The 16,256-nt window shown below is 59.5% G+C and overlaps 1 protein-coding gene across 1 annotated transcript; it reads right to left on the bottom strand.

Moving 5' to 3' along the window:
- Positions 1-1,832: 1,832 nt before the first annotated feature.
- On the bottom strand, positions 1,833-15,877 carry ARHGEF5 (Rho guanine nucleotide exchange factor (GEF) 5). Its single transcript, XM_004694344.2, has 14 exons — positions 12,913-15,877; positions 12,619-12,667; positions 12,243-12,304; positions 11,833-12,068; positions 10,123-10,283; positions 9,552-9,704; positions 9,120-9,249; positions 8,842-8,916; positions 8,345-8,434; positions 7,298-7,455; positions 6,612-6,773; positions 5,363-5,433; positions 3,248-3,352; positions 1,833-2,562 (listed from the first exon to the last, which is right to left on the bottom strand). Exons 1-14 carry the CDS (start codon positions 15,875-15,877, stop codon positions 2,405-2,407), a joined length of 4,575 nt encoding a protein of 1,524 aa, XP_004694401.1. The 3' UTR covers positions 1,833-2,404.
- Positions 15,878-16,256: the final 379 nt, after the last annotated feature.

Below are 16,256 nucleotides of genomic sequence, written 5' to 3'. Positions count from 1 at the left end.
GATGCTGAGAAAGAGCAAGGACAGTCTGGCCGCCCTTTGTCCCCTGAAAGCAGGAAATAAATCTCCCATGTGAAAGCTACTGTCTCTGTACCAGAAGGACAGAGAACATTCGTGCCATGTGACAGAGGCGCTAAGGACCCCTACGCTGTAGAGACAACCTGCTACTTCTTCACTCATTTATTACTTAAGGTCCAAACCCTTGATTTTGTCGATGCTTCTCAAAGGTATTCTTTCTTGGTCTAAAAATATGAAAGCTTCTGGCTTTCGTCACTTCCTTGAGTCTCATGTTTTTTGTGTGGGGCTCCTGTTCAAACATAATTTATTTTTCTCATGTTCATCTGTCTGATGTCAATTTCATTACTAGGAGAGGGAGATTTCTCCCCAATACCGCCAGGAGGCCTGAGTTAAATTCTGGATGTCTGAAGAACGGCCGGACCTGCTATTTCCCAAAACTCAAAATTCAGCTGAAGAGAGACTGCGGAGATCTAAGCTTTGTTTTTTAAACCAAGGGTCTAGAGACAAGTAAAAACCAAATGTCTTTTAATTTCCTAGATCTTGTAAGAATAACCCAATGCAATGAGAGCATATTCATTATCTCACGAACAGTTCCAGTTATAGATCTTGCAGAACTTAGCTGCAACTATGCTAGGTAATTCTCAGTAACTTCAAGTAAAGAAGAGACGGTTCAATTAAAAAAAATAGTAATTGCTTATGTATCATTCCAAAGATGATATTTAACCTCTCTACAAAAATAGGGCAGAATTTTCCTAAAAAACATAAAGTTGTATGAGGTTCTGTTTGAACCATATGGCCAGATGGCCAGTATTCAAATTTTGGCTTGAACAAATAGCTTGAGTTATAATTACTATTACTCCTATGAATAAGAACCAGTTATTAGTTTATAGATGAATATATACATATAAAATGTTCTTTATTAATAATGGGAAGCTAGTTTTATAAAAGGAGTGAAATACCTTAAATAAATTTCCCTCAAATATCCCTATTTCAGACTTTTTTTCAGCAGTTGCAACTTGTTTCATATAAAATATTAGCCCCATCTTAATTGCTACAGTGAAAACTTTTAAGAACATGGCCCATGCTAACATGTTTAGGATGGATTGAAAGCAAAATGTGTCAACAAAACTGATACCATCACATTAGGTATTGACATAGGGCCAAGTTGAGTGTTCTGCTTACCTTTGTACAAAGCTGCAATGCAATTCTACTTTTGAGCCCTTCTAAAGACAAACTCAAGCAGTAGAATGTTCAGAGGAGAATCACCCAACTTAAGACGACTGAGCTATTGCTGCAAAAGTGCTCTAGCTGACAAAAAAATAGAGAGAGTGATATTCCTCAACTGAGAAAGGTAATCTGGAAGGAGACAGACAACCACACATTGTAGAGTTGGGTAAGACTTTGGTGGTTACTTGGTTCGATCCTGTGCTTTACACGTAAGAATGTTGAGACATGGGCAGGCTGAATCATGGCAGTGGTGCCTGGAGTTTAAGGCCCTTGACCTGGACTCTTCTGTTTCATCTTGAACTGGACTGTACCTTCACAATAATTCATGTCAGAATATAAAGTCATGAATGGCTTTAATCTATGGGTCCAGCAAGAAGGTAGGTTGGAGTGGCACTGTCCCCACTTAAAAATTTCTTCTAACACCTCTGAGACCATAGCAAGCAGAAAACATGCTCAAACACTCAGGAGTCATAAAGCAGAAGTCAGCAGCTGCCCTCACCAAGGTGCCATCTTGGTTTTTCATGGCACCAACATCAAATTCTTACAGAATTCCATGTTCTGAATCATGCTGAATACTGAGGGGTCTGAGGAGAAAACACTTGAAGTGCCAAGTTTATTAGTGTGAGAATGTGATGTTCTCACATGCCACCAACAGACATAGATCCCAGAGACGCACATGCACTGACCTCACACCAGTAGTTACGGAAAATCTCCAGGGCTGGAGGTAAGTTAGAGGTCACCAAAGCTGACCCTCCCATCCGTTGTGTTAAACCCCCCCCCCTAAACAATTCTAGTGGGCTGAGGTCAGATTCTGTTTACCTTATGGCCATGATGGCAGTTCTGGTCGGCTCTGAATCTGCACTCTAGAAGTAGAGGATGTAAATACTATATGATAGTAGAAGTAAAGTTCCTTGACTTAGACCCTACTTAGGTCCATTTTCTTCTGCGAAAGTTTCTCAGAGTCCAGTGTAAAGTCTCTCAGAATCCCCCCACCAAGCTCAGGTAGAGAAAGGCCTGCAGTAGTGACTGGGAGCTGAGTTTTGCCCTTAGACTTCAGAAGGTCCAGGTTTGGTCTACAGAAGGTCTCTGTTGCAGGATTCTGAGGCCAGTCCTCTCTAGAAACATCTGTCCTTCAGCTCAGGAGATTCTTCCCAGTGTCCAGCTAGGTCTGCTGTCCCACCAGCTGTAGCTTGGCAGTCTTGACTCGCTGGGCTTCCTTCAGGTTCTGAGCACAGACCTCTGGGTTGGAAATTGACTCTACGTGATGCGTAGGAAACCAGCCTCGCTCCCAATCTGAGAGTCTCACGCCCTCCAGCCAACCTAAGGGCAGGATGGGAGGAAGAAAAATGACCTGGGAAAAGCTCATAATAATCTCCCCTGGGCTTCCTTCCCCAAAACATTTCTGACCCCTAATGCTAAAGAGGTAGGACAAGCCCCAGGAGGGACTCCGACCTCCCCACGCACCAACCCTGGTTTCCTGGGTCTGGCAAAATCTACAACTGTCTATCATGAGCCTTCTGAACTCTAAAAGATTGAATCGGGCTTCCCCAAAATATACGTTGACATTCTAACCCCAAATACTCCAAAACATGATCGTACTGGGCAGCAGGGTAGTGGTAGATGTCATTAATAAAATTAAGATTCACCCTCGACATCTCAGGCCAGTCTAACAGGTGTCCGGACACAAAAAGCGACTTTGGGGCCTGCACAAGGAAGGTGGCCACACGAAGATGGGAGAGACTGGGGCCACGCAGTCGCGAGCCAAGGAACAGCTAGGGCTACCAGAGGCTGAAGGAAGCAGAGACAGAAGGACCCCATAGGAGCTGGGAGTGCACCGACCCGCCAGCCTTGCAGGTCCTGAGACTTCTGGCCTCCACAGCTCTGAGCAGACACACTGCCAGAGTTTGAAGCCACCCAAGGGTGCCACTTGGTACACAGGAAATGAACAGTCCATCAACAGCGTCCCCCTCCAGTGCCTGGCCCACTCCTGGATTTTCCCTCTCACCATCGCTGCTTTGCTGAATCACCATGACCACATCCGCCTTCTCCAGTGCCAGCTCATCGTTCTCACGGGGCTTGTAGGCTCGAAGGCACTGTACCTGGGGGCAGTCTTTGGGAGAGAAGAGTGTGAAGAGGTGAGGAGAGGAAGGTAACTGCAGGGGAGAGGAGAGAGAACTGCAGGGGAGGCAGGGAGGACCTGGGAGAGAGTCTGGGCCGTCAAAAGCAGACAGAAGAGACAGCGGGGACATTCCCCACTTTCTCCCAGGGAACAAAATGGCTGATAAAGAAATAGAAATACCAGAGATTATACAAATCAAAAATTCTGTATTTCTAGGAAAGGTGAGTTGAGAAATCCTCTGTGACCACCTGTGAGTCAGTGTAACAAATCCTTGAGATTCAGCGGAAGGCCCGTGACCTCTCTCAGACCTTCCCTGCCGCGAGTCCTCAGTGCATTGAGCTACTGCAGAAGTGACTGTTGGGCCCTCCCTCGTGGTGCAATGGGTTAGGTGACCCACATGGCGCGGCAGACCTCTCCTGGCCCCCCCGCTGCTCCCCTCAGCAGTGTACTTTGTTCATCTGCCTGTTCTGCTCCCCACTCTGTCTCTGGTGAATCCTCTCGCCGCCCCTGAGCCTCTGGCCTGTACCCCAGTTCTGTATGAATAAATAATAATTTTTTTTTAAAGTGATTGTCTAGGACCCTCGCCTTATCCCTATTGCTCGCTTCATGTGCACGTCCTGTCCCTCTGAGGGGATCGTAAAACCCTCAGTCTGTGACTCATTCCTCTTCTCACAACTTCAGGTGTGAGGCTCCAGGTAGGAACTGAGGAAGGCACTTAATCCTCTTTAGGTCAGCTTCCTCCTCTGTAAATGACCGACCAGGCTGATTAGGATGAACGTCCCACATTTTTATGACACTCTGACTTGGAAACTGAACTTCCAATGGTTTGAAGCAGCCGGCAGAGAGCCTCGGCCCGGGCCTGACCCACAGCCTCTCCCGCGCAGGCTGGTTGCTGTCTCTCCCACCACGTTGCACTGAGTCCTTCGGAGAACAGACAACCCGCTGTCCTGGTCTCTGTCCTTTGTTTTCTAGCATCCTCCCCTCTGCCGCGGCATGAGCACGGCCAAGGAGGGAGAATCACGGGGCCGCATCCCCGTCCGGGAACTGCAACCCCGCAGACGATCACACGGGGAGGCGGGGAGACGTTAGCAGAACGCGGTTTACAGCTTTGTCCTCTTACTTCCTTTTCCAAGCTTCCTTGTATTTGTTTGTTCTCGTGAGTCACTAAACACACAGTGTTCCCTTGCATTCAGTTCCCCTCTGGAGGGATCCGTGTTGGAGAAAAATGGCAGGATTTATGCAAGGCCCGCAAGTCCAGTCCTGGCACGATCGCACACCCCTCCTCAGGGTGGCCTGTGGCTGCCCGGCGCTCCTGCATGCCTGGGGGAAGCGTGCTGGTGGCAGGTCGGCCTGCTCAGGAGGGTCTGAACAGCCCTGCTAGGTCGCTGTCTCCTCCAGCACTTCCCCTCCAGCCAGGCCTTCTCCTCTCCCTGCCCCAAGATCCTTGACCCAGTAAGACCAAGGCAAAATAACAGCAAGACAGGGCCCTCCCTGGTGGTGCAGCGGGTTAGGACGCGGCACTGCAAGCCGGCCGCAGCGCTTCAGGGCAAGCTCAGCCCTCGGCCCCGGAGCTGACCCACACGGCGCGGCAGACCTCGCCTGTCTCCCCCTGCTCCCCTTAGCAGTGGAGTTCATCCATCTGCCTGTTCTGCTCCCCACGCTGTATCTGGTGAAGCCTCTCACTGCCCCTGCACCTCTGGCCTGTACCCCAGGTCTGTGTGCACAAATAAGTAAATCTTAAAAAAAAAAAATGGCAAGACAGACTTAAGAAGACGCATCTCTTTAGAAAGTTAGCCACTGGGAGGGCAGGAAGGGAGAAGGGGGTGTTGCCATGGGGACGGGCAGTTGGCAACACATGCAACTCAGTGCTGAAGCTCAAGGTCAGTCTTCTACCCTGACATTCTGAACCCATGTCATGAGCAGACTGTCCCAGAGTGACCACCCAGCCATCTAAGCTCTGCCCCCAAAGGCCACGTGTTTCCCTCCCTCAGACCCCCTCACCGTAACACTCTAGAAGGTCCAGTTCTTCTCGTGGCATGGCCAAGGCCGAGATCCAGCGAAGCTTCTCACTTCTGAGAAAGCAAAACGGAGAGTCAGAGCTTCAGCCGTGGCCCTGGGGGGTGGGGCAGGGGCCACTCATGTCCAGTTTGACTGCATCTACTTCATGACGTCTGCAATGCGGGCCCCCCTCGGTTGGAAATGACACGTCCCCGAACTCCATGCTAACGCCCCTTGTCACTCTGTTTCTCTCCTTTTGAAGCTCGTCCCCCTAGCGGCTTCTCCTGTCTTTCAAATGGGGGCATCAAGTCAACTGTCAAGACTACATATTGGCACTCCCAGTTGGGGGATGGCACTGAGCAAAATAACTCATCTTCCTGGAGATTCCCTCTATCTCTCTGCGTGGTCCTTGACAGTGCTCTGCCTTCCATCCAATATCTGCGGTGGGAATTATTTTATAATCGTAATTCGATCAGGAAGACAAAGGTACCTTTACTTTTTTTTCCTTTTTGGTCACGCACTATAATCCGGGAGCCAGGGAGCTGACCCACAGGGCGCAGCAGACCCCTCCTGTCTCCCGGCTGCCCCCCCTCAGCAGTGTACTTCGCGGATCTGCCTGTTATGCTCCCTGCTCTGTCTCTGGGGAGTTCCCTAGCCCTGGCCTGCATCCTAGCTCTTGTATGCATAAATAAATAAATCTTTAAAAAAGCAAAGCCTCAGGCTTGCAGCTGTTCGCTACTGCAGCCACTGGGGGCCAAATTTAATACTTGCTGTTTTTTTCTAATATTCCCCAAAGCGTACGCCTATGGAAAAGAATTATTATTACTCATAATTAAAAAGATGAGCAAGTCAAAGTTCTCAGCGTTACAGATTTCTGCTCAGCAGGAGACTGGTCGGGGGAGGGAGCAGGAAAGCTAAATCCTGGTCCTCGTCCACACGGTCCGGGCGGCCGGCGGCCTGCTGGCTTGCCCAGTAGACCCCTGCTCTGCCGGCAGCCTGGCACACCCCTGCCCGGTCCAGCTCCGTCCTGGGCCTCACGGACTCTGTCCTTCTCGGCTTCAGAGTAGCCACAGACGCTGACCCGGCCGGGGCTGTGCACCCACGCGCGCCGAGCCCCGCGCACGGGCAGGGGAGCCCCAGCCAGCATTTACTTGAGCCAGACACGGGGCAGCTGTTTTCTGGGCACATTTTCTGCGCGCGCCCCTCCCCCCGGGCGTGCCCCCAGCCCCCACCGGCCTCTGCCCCGTCTCACTGAGTCTCGGTGCTGAAGAGGAACTCGGACTGGGAGCGCTGCGCGCTGTGCTGCAGGAAGAGTCGGAAGAGGTTCTTGTGCGCCCCGTGCAGCTTCATCTCACACTTCTCTCCGCGGACCGAGGAGAACGGGGCGTGGTCAAACACCAGGAAGCGGTTATTCCTGCAAAACACAGCGCCCACTTGGCTGCGCTCTCGCCCTCACCCACGCTCACCCCTGTGGGCTTGGCATCCCGTCCTCAGCTCTCCTAGCCAACGGACCTCCTCCCGGACTGTAACCCCAGCTCCGCACACTGCTAGCGATGGGCAAGGGGTCACTGTCACGGGGTGAAGACACTGGCCCAGGCAGGGCCAAGGAGCTAGGACCCGGCCCTGGCTGGGGGCTGTGCCTGGCCACCACACCGACCTGAGAGCGCATGAGCTCATCGCAGTTCGCTCTTCGTCGCTCACGCAAACTGGTCCTGCGGTGCAACCTCTTCCACCACTTATTGGGACCCCCCTTTTTCGCTTGGGACCCTCTTTTCTGCTTCTTGTGCTACAACCTTGACGCCCCTGGGCGGGGCACTGAGAGGGGCTCCCGCAGGAACAGAACCCTTGCGGCGTCTCCCTTGTGTCCACCTCTTGACACCCTGACCACTCCCGCCCGGTCTCCCTCCTGCCCGCCCGTCTCCCTCCACAGTCACTGACTCTCGGGGCCGAGACAGCAGCAGGTAGTCGTTGAACAGGTGCAGGTGGATCGGGCGCGTGTTGAGTTTCCTCCGCAGTGCTGGGGAGACGCTGAACTCGAGGGCGGTCACCTCCCCGCTCTTCACCAGCCAGCGCGACTGAGAGATCAGCGGGAATATCTGGAGGCGGGAGGGGGAAGAGGCAGCGTCAGGGAAGCCGAGCGGAGGCCCCTCCAGCCGGCCGCCTGCTTGCGTCTCCCTCGTGTCCACCTCTTCACACCCCGCCCACTCCCAGCCAGCTCCCTCTGAACGGGCGAACCCCCCGCCCCCCAAGTCTGGGTCTGCAGGTTGGGGCACCAGGACCAGCATCCAGGCGGGACAGGAGCTCCACGGAGAGCTTAGAAGCCTGAGCTGAAGAACTGCGGGGAGAGCCCAGGGCTCACAGGCCAGGCAGGCCCGGGGGCTGCGGAGTGGACACGGACGGAGGGGCGTCCTGACTGAGTCTCCTTTGATTACAGCAGAGTGAAAGGAGCGGTTGGAGCCGGATGTGGGGTCAGAGGTCTGGGGGACAAGGGGGCTGAGCTGTGAGGACACGGGGAAGGGGTCTCCCCTTTCCTCTAGGGGAGTCTGCTCCCAGCTGGAAGCTCAGTGTGGAGAGTGCTGCAGGGTTTACTGGCTTGAAGTCCAATCCGGATCAACTGTGGGCTGTTTGGGTCAGACCGGAGAGACCCGATAAAATCCTGGATGGTTCAAGCGCCAAGACCAGCTTCACAGCCGTGCACACTCGAGAGCCTTCCCTCGCCAGCCCCGGGTGCCCACGCCCTCTCCTCAGGGAGCCCTGAGGGAGCTTCCTGCCCCTCCTGTCCCCAGAGTCTGCTCAGGCACCTGCCGCAGACAGGCACCCTCGGGCGCCTCCCCGGCACAGCGCTGCACCCCCACTCTCCCTGCACAGTGAGTCCCGGATGTCGGAGACACGCCAGGTGCCCCCGGCGGACAGAGCGGAGGGCTGCAGAGGGACAGGGGCGCCTGTGGCCGCGTGCCGGGGCTTGGTGCCGGGCCGGGCGCTCACCTTGCACTCAAACTCAATCTTCTGGCTGAGGTAGATCAGCTCTTCCGTCCGGCGCATCTTGTAGACGCTGTCGTTGCAGTCGCGGATCAGCTGGGCGTCGGGAGGGCAGGGAGAGAGGAAGCCTGCCTTAGCGCTGTGCCAGTGGCCGCCCTGGGCCACCTGCAGGTCAGAGCCGCCGCCTTGTGCAGGGCTGGGGCTGAGCGCAGGCAGCTTCGGCCAAGCCCCGGCCCCGGGACACCTGCGTGACTTGTAGGAACTTCCCGCGCCGGGGAAGTGGGGTTTGGCCTGGGGGAGCGAGAACACCACCCCCTGGCGTGATGGGTGCTCCGTGTGGGAGGGGCGATGGTGGGGCGTGTCCATGGGAGGTTTAGGGGTGCAGTGAGGTGGGCGAGAGAACCATTACCAGGGTGCTGTGCTATCTGCAGCAGCGGGGCTGAAGATGGGGGGGGGGCCGGGGGCGGCAAGGATGGGGGTGGGGGGCTGGAAGGGCTGCCTACCTCCTCCAGGGCGTGGTGTGCCTTCATGGCCTCTGCTTCCTCTGAAGACCCAGGCTGCGTTCTCTTCAGAATGTTCTAGAACACACACAGCAGGGAGCCAGATGGAAAGGAGGACGGGCACGTGCAAGAGCGGGCTGGGTGCGCTGACGGAGGCTCAGCACAGGGTGCCAGTGCAGGCATTTCTCAGAAAGGAGGGGGCACTCACAAGTCCCAGCAGGTGGCAGAAGGCAGGCTCTTCCCGGGGCTCCCTGAGCGAGGGCTGAGCCCGGGGCCCTTACCTGGAGCAGCAGTTTGAGCCGGGTGATGCGCTGGAAGGGCAGAATCAGGAAGGACTTGAGCGAGAGGCGCTGGCACACGGGGTCGCTCTCCAGCTTCTCCAGGACCTCTCGGAAGCTGCTGTTGTTAGCCCTGCAGGCGGCAAGCCTCGGGTAAGGGGGGCGAGGGAGCACGGGGGGTGGGGGGGAACTCGGGATGCACAGAGTAGGTGAGGGGGGCTCCCCGGATGTCTCTGGGCTGGCAAAGTGGGAACCAGGGGCACAGAGGCCAGCCGCGATGGCCAAGGCTTCTGAGGGCTAGGGCTGAGATCACGGGGTGCACACAGGGGCGCATGCTTTGGGGACGGGCTCTGGGCTGGGGACTGAAGAGTCTTGCTGCACGGTGCCTGCGGGGCCCCCCTGGGGTCTGAAAGGGGGTGGGGGGGCGGCTCTCACAGCAGTTTCTGGAAGGTGCGTTCCTGGTAGGTCTGGTTGGTGACGTAGGGCTGGTAGACCCTGCGGAAGTTGGGGGCGTGGTTGAGGACGACATCACACACTTGGAAGGTGAAGATGTTGCTCTCGAAGTTCTCTTCCAGGTCTGAGAGGAACCTGCGGAGCATTGGAACAGACAGCATGAGACGAGCAGCCAGAGGGGCAGCCGGCCACCCACCCCTGCTGTGTGCGCTCCCGGCGACGTCCGTCCACGCCGCGGCCGCGCGGGCTGACCGAGCCCCTGAGGAGGCCCCTGATCTAACCGTCTGGTCCTAACAGCCCAGTTCCTATTCTCGTTCGGTCTTGCCAGATCATACGCTACTCGGGCGCTCCCATGCCGCCTCCTGCACTCGCTGATGCCCCCCTCTGCCACGTACAGCTCCGTGCGCAGACCCGCCCACCCACACAGCCTCCGCCCTTCTGCGCTCCCTGTGCCACCGGCCCTGGGGTCAGCAAGGAGTGGCTGAGACGGGCCCCCCGCTGAAGGGCCACAGACTGGGAGGGGCTGGGCGTGGATATGGGGACGAAGCCTCACGCGGCGCTGACGTCACACACGTCCTGCAGGCGAGAGAAGAGCCACTGGTGTTCCTGGGCGAGCATGGTGGCCCGGAGCTGGGCGGACTGCTGGAAGTGGTCTACGGCGATGTGCAGGCTGCGCAGGTAAGAGGCCTCGGACACGATCAGCTCGAACTTGGCCTGGGGCGTGCGGAAGAGCAGGGTCAACCACCTCGCTCTTGGAAGATTTATTTATCCATGTATACAGGAGCTAGGGTGTCGGGGCGGGGCGGGGGATTCACCAGGACAGAGCGGGGAGCACAACGGGCGGATCGGCTGAAACGCACTGATGAGGGGAGCAGAGGGGAGACAGGAGGGTCTGCTGCGCCCTGTGGGTCACTCCCTGGCTGGGGATCAGGGGATGGAACTCAGGCGGCAGGGACTGCGGACAACCTCAGAGAGCTGCACTTAACCCCCGCACCACCAGGGAGGCCAGAGGACAGTTAATTTAAAGCACAACTGAGGGCCCTCCCTGGTGGCGCAGGGGGTTACAGCACAGCACAGCACTAAGAAGCGAAAGCCACTGCAGTGTGAGTTCAAGCCCCGGCCCCGGAGGTGACCCACAGGGCGCGGCAGACCTCTCCTGACCCGCCCGCTGCTCCTCTCAGCAGTGGACTTTGTTGATCTGCCTGTTCTGCTCCCCACTCTGTCTCTGGTGAAGCCTCTCGCCGCCCCTGCACCCCTGGCCTGGACCCCAGTTCTTGTGTGCAAAAATAAATCTTTAAAATGTGAACCAATCTGTGCTTGATTTGATAAGATCTAAGCTTCTCCACAAGTCTCTCTTCAAAATTTTACTCCTCAGCGCCTGAGCGGGGAGCATGACTCTGTGCCGGGAGTTACGCTCAAAGGTAAGAACAGGTCACTGCCCTCAGCCCCACGCAGCCAGCAAGGCCAGCATCCTCCTCCGCCGACAAAGTCTGACTGTCAGCAGCGCGCGTCCCACGGCTGAGATGCACAGGATGACACCAGGGCTCGAACTCAGGCCGTGAACATTTCTGAGGGATTCTCTGTGCTAGGAACCGGGAACTTCTCTTTGTTGCTGTCCCCGTAACTCTCTGCAGCCAGTTGACCCCCGGGGAGAGCTGAGGAGATGGAGCCCCTTGGCCAAAGGGAAAGCGCTGAAGCGGACCTGACACCTCATCCTGGGCTCAGAGCTCGGCCGGGGCCACTCGTCCCACTGCCCGGGAAGGATGTTTCTAACCCGGTGCACACTGACTCTGGAGAGAGGCTCTCCGTGGAGACTCTGCAGCGGTATCACAGACCAACAGCTTCCGCCACAGCCTCTGTCTGTGAGGGCTCGGCAGAGACCAGGGGTCCCCGCAGCGTTTCTGCGAGTCCCGTGGGCCCCAGGCCAGGCCGAGGGACCGTGCAAGAGCCCAGCGAGCAGCCCACACTCCCGGCTGGAGAGTGAAACGGAGGTGGCAGTGGGGGTTAATACCGTCCCCCGCAAATCCAGACACGTGGCGCTCTGCTGGAGGCCAGACCGATGGCACGTGGCAGCGAAGGGCAAGGCAGTGGTGAGGGAGGGAGGGTGGGGAGGGGCAGTGGTGTCCTGCAGAAACCCGCTGAGACCGCCTGCGGGGAGCGTCTGGTGAGCGCCGTGTGCGGGCGGGGGCCGTGCGCTGTGGCGGTGCGGGGTGCCAGCCAGTGAGACCGGGCAGTGTGCCCTGCCCGCCCTCGGCCCCGGTACCTCCTGCAGCTTCTGGTCCCCATGGGTCATGGAGTGCAGCATGGCACTGTTGCGCACCACGGGGATCTCCTGCCACAGGGAGACGCTGGACGCCATGGACAGGGAGGACACCAGGGCCTTCCGGGGGTGCCGGGGGGAGGCGGGCCCCGGGGTCTCCGCTATGCTGTCCAGTCGCTTCTGGCTCTGAATCGCCTTGTTGAGAAACACGTCGCTGTACTCCTGGTAGAGCAGCTGGGCTGCGGGGCAGAGCAGCAGGGGACAGAATTAGGGGGCAGCGATGGTGAGCTGAGGCACAGGGACGCGGCCTCCGGCTCCCCTGTGGGCATCACCCCCACTGCTGGCGGCCACCGGCCCCTTCCAGCGGCTGGGGGACCCCACGTGGGCCTCCAGATCGGTGTGCAGGTACTCACAGGAGTTGATGAGCCTCGAGTGTCTGGAAAAGCCAGGCTTCGCCTCCTTGGGCTTTTTCTCCCTTGAGGAGAGAGAAGGGCTCTGGGCAGCTTGCTGGCCATTGCCAGAGCAACCCGGGGGTACTTCAGACGACAGAGTATCTAACCTCCGGGACGCCGGGGCCGTGTCGTGACCAGGCCCTCCCGCAGGCTCTAACAGGGCTCGGCCCGTGGGCGGACAGCTGGCTTGGACTCAGCTGGCAGGCCCTGGTGAGAGGAGGGTCTCCCTACTCGGGAATCCTGGTGTCTGTGCGCCCCCGTCCCGTCAGCCGCCCAGGTTAACAGGGCGGCCTCAGCGTCCGAGGAAGAGTCAGGCCAGCAGCAGAGGGGAACTTACCGGAGGACGAGGGTGTCGGGAGAGCCAGAGGGTTTCTCCGTGGCGGGTCCTGTGTGGGAACCGGACGGGGCGAAAGCAGGGTCGTTACAGAGCAGCCCCGAGAGCACCCTGGTGGGGTGACGGGGGGCGGGGTGCACAGCAGGGGACTGTGACCTGAGCTCAGAAAGGGCCCCCAGGACTGGGGCCACGCGTAGGCGGCGCCAGCGGTGGACTGCAGGAACCCGGGGGGCAGGGATGGGGTGAGGGCTGAGGGCTGGGAGCTTTGGTCTGGCATCACGGGCCCCTCCGGCCTACCTGAAGCGCCCTCGGGCAAGATGGACGGCCTGCGGAGGCCCTGCCGGTTCCAGCCCTTGTTCCTGCTGGACCCCTCGCTGGGGGCGGTGGGCTGACCCCTGCCGGGCTCCCGTGCCCTGCCCGGCTCCCGCCTGTGGGGCCAGCTGGACGCCTTCTCCAGGTGGGGGTGACCGGGCTTTTCCGGAGGCCTCGCTAGGTCTTGACTTGTCCTCCTCAGGCCGTTGGTGCCTCCCGGGGGGGCTGTTCTCAGAGACGCCATGGCGGGGGTCTTCAGCTCCTCTGGCGGCCCCGGGTCCCACGCAGGCCCCTGAAGCTCCCCAGTCCAGGGGGAGGTGGGGGAAGAGGGACTCACGAGGCTGCTCATGTTGCTGAAAGCCAGGCCAGCTGTCACCGCACTCTGACTCGCGCTGGCGGAGCCCAAAGCGTCTGTGGACCTGCCCGAGGCCGGGGGCCAGGACGTGCGTCCAGCCAAGGCGGGGGCAGGGACTGTCCACTCCTGACACACAGGCCAAGGCCTGGCTCGACTCCCTGAATCGCTGAGTCCTCCCTGAACGCTCTGGCTCCTGCCCCTGGTCTTCGGGGGCAACGGGGGCGGCTCGGAGAAAGGGTCCGTGATGGGGATGGGGGGCAGCGGCTTGTAGGTCCTCGGGCTGCTGGAAGACGGGGAACAGTGAGGCTGCGAGCAGTCAGGAGTGGGGGGCAGCGGCTTGTTGTAGGACTGCCTGGGGGAGGCAGAGGTCTGGGAGCGGCGGGGGACATCGGGGGTGCAGGGCAGAGGTCGGAACTGCCTTGCCACCTGGGGGCTGGGAACATAAGGGTGCTGCGGCTGCTGAGCCCCAGATCCAGGGCCGTTGAGCTCCGGACCCAGGGTCAAGGGAGGAGGAAGGTGCTTCGGCTTGGGGTCCGCTGTGCAGAAATGTCCGTCTCTCTCCACAGAGGAGGGGTGCGCCTGCCTCTTCTCCAGGGGAGGGGGCAGCAGAGGTTCGCAGGGCCTCGAGTCTGCAGAGACGCGGTGGGGGGACGAGGCACAGGCAGGAGAACTGGGTGCAAAGGCTTCACTCTGTGGGGGGCTGCAGCACTGGCTGCCGGGGACATGCCTGGCTCTGTCCGGAATTGAGGCGCAGTCTGGGGAATCCTGCTCCGGAGTGGAGAGCAAACGGTGGGGCTGGAGAATGAAGCTGCAGTCTTTCTGGGGGGGCTGCCCCCGGGGCAGCTCGGAATGGGAGACGGACAGGGAGGTTCCCGCCAGGCCAGGCGTCAGCCCAGTCCTGTGAGGGCCGGGGAAGGAGTTGCTCCGCAGGTGCGGGCCGGGCCCTGGGCAGCTGGGCCAGGGGGCGCTGGCGTACGGGTCCAGGGGGGCCTCTGCAGGGGGGGAGCCATGGAGCAGGGCAGGGGGCCCCAGAGAGGCGCTGGAGGTCTCTGGAGAATGCACAGTGTCGAGAGATACTGCAACAGCAGCCGGGGGGCTGGCAGACGCGCCAGGCAAGACGTCGGCGGGGCTGGAAGGAGGCGAATCTGGGGTCCGCGGAGGGGTGACGGCTGTACCTGTGAGGACCACATCGGTCCACTTCCCCAGCTCGGACCCCCCTGGCTGGCTGTCCCACATAGTTTCCCAGCCAGGTGACCCCCCAGCAGGGAAGGAACTGGCCAAAGACGCGGGCCAGGACCACCTCATTGGCTCCAGTGCAGAAGGCAGAGCCCCTGGGGACCGCTGCCCAGCCCGACACTGAGTCCTGGGTTCCCTGCTCACCGGGACACTGGCATCGCAGGGAGGAGGGACCGCAGGGGCCCCTGAAGCCGGTGCGGAAGGGCCGCCCTGCTCGCCCCCCTCTCCGGCACCCCTTCCTCCGTCCACCCCCTGCAGGGCACCCCCAAGCCCATCGTCAGGTCCCTCCTGAGTCCACCTCACCTCCTCTGGCCCCTCCACTGCTCCCTCTCCCCCTCGCTGACCCCCTTCTTCTGGCCCCCCAGTTCCTTTCTCTGGCTTCCGCACTGAGCTTTCAACCTCCTCTTGCTGAGCACACACCCTGCTCTCCTCCAGGCTCCTCCAGATGCCTGTCCTCTGCTCCCCCACCTCCACTTCTCCCTGGCCCTGGGTGCTCCTCGCCACGCCCCCGTGGGCTGACCCCCCCAGATCCAGGCCTCCCAGCTCCCCCACCAGCTTCTCCCGTTGTGCTTGTTCTACGAGCATCACCTCACCTTGTCCTACCTGCCTCCACCTCTGCCCCGGGTCGCCCCCTCGGTCACTGGGCCGCTCTTGCCCCCCTAGATGCCCATCTGAGTCCACCCCTGCCCCCGCAGCTCTCTCCCCCTGAGGCTCTGCGGGTCCCTGTTCCTGCGGCCACCGGGGCTCCCAGGGATCCATGAGCTCCTCTTGCCTCTGACTCTCTTGTGCCGCCTCCCCTGGCCCCACACATCCACGTGGGGCGCCCCTGGGCGAGCTGGTCACGGCAGGGTGCTCTTCACAGGAAAGCCCAAGCCTGGTCTGGGCAGACGTGGCTGGAGAACTCTCCTCTACCTGGCTCGCGTGTCCAGGTCCCCAAGTCCGAGTGGTGAGCTCAGATCTAGACTCCACTTGGCTGCGCAGTTCGCTGGATATCGGGGCGTCTTCTGATCTGTGCTGGGAAGCTGCTGTCCTTGCCTGTCCGCCGGCTGGACACGCTGCAGCGGTGCAGGCCTCAGCCACGGGGTCTTCCTGGCCGTTCGCCTCGGCAGAGGCATCCACGGGGACAGGGGACACACTCGTAGGGGCCGGGCCCCGCGTGTCCAGGAAGGGAGCCCTCTGCGGAGTCGCCAGCTGTCGGCAGCCCTCGGCCCACTCGTGGGCCGGGTCCCGGCCTTCTTGAGCCGTGGGCCCCAAGGCGGGCAGCTGATCGCTCCTCACGAGCACGGCAGGGTGGACAATGAACTCCGCCATGGCAGAGACAGAGGTGGAGGCTCCGCGGTGAGGCTCCTCAGCCTCCATCGGGCCCGCGTCCTAGAGAAATGAAAGACAGAGTTGCAGGACCTCCCTGCGTGCGCCGAGCGGAGGGACGCGCCCCTGGAGCCAGAGGCATCCCCTCGGCTCCGGGCGGACTCACCCCGAGACCGAAGGGACTCAGCCCAAAGAGCACGTGTCCGCCAGGGCTGCCATTTATTCACGTCGTGACTATTTCCGGGGTGACCCTTTCAAAGACAGCACGTGGGGGGGCACGAGACAGGCCTTTCCTCGGGAGCCTGCAGTCTCGGCAGGAGACAGATAAGAAACGATTCCACAGAGGCCCAGGACCGTTGTCAAGGAGGACCAAGCATTGGTCATTACTCCCCAGACTGGGTTAGGTCATCTCCCGCCTCTCCCGTCGACT

This window comes from Condylura cristata, unplaced genomic scaffold (assembly GCF_000260355.1).
Source record: "Condylura cristata isolate star-nosed mole 26May11 unplaced genomic scaffold, ConCri1.0 scaffold00042, whole genome shotgun sequence".
NCBI classification, from domain to species: Eukaryota; Metazoa; Chordata; class Mammalia; order Eulipotyphla; family Talpidae; genus Condylura; species Condylura cristata.
Note: the sequence above shows the minus strand (reverse complement) of the source record. Positions and strands in the feature narration are given on the sequence as shown.

Coding starts and splice junctions, on each gene's coding strand:
- ARHGEF5 (XM_004694344.2), bottom strand. CDS start 15,877: ATGGAGGCTGAGGAGCCTCACCGCGGAGCCTCCACCTCTGTCTCTGCC. Junction 12,668..12,912: donor CTTGCCCGAGGGCGCTTCAG/GTAGGCCGGAGG, acceptor GTTCCCACACAG/GACCCGCCACGGAGAAACCC. Junction 10,284..11,832: donor GGGACCAGAAGCTGCAGGAG/GTACCGGGGCCG, acceptor CGCACGCCCCAG/GCCAAGTTCGAGCTGATCGT.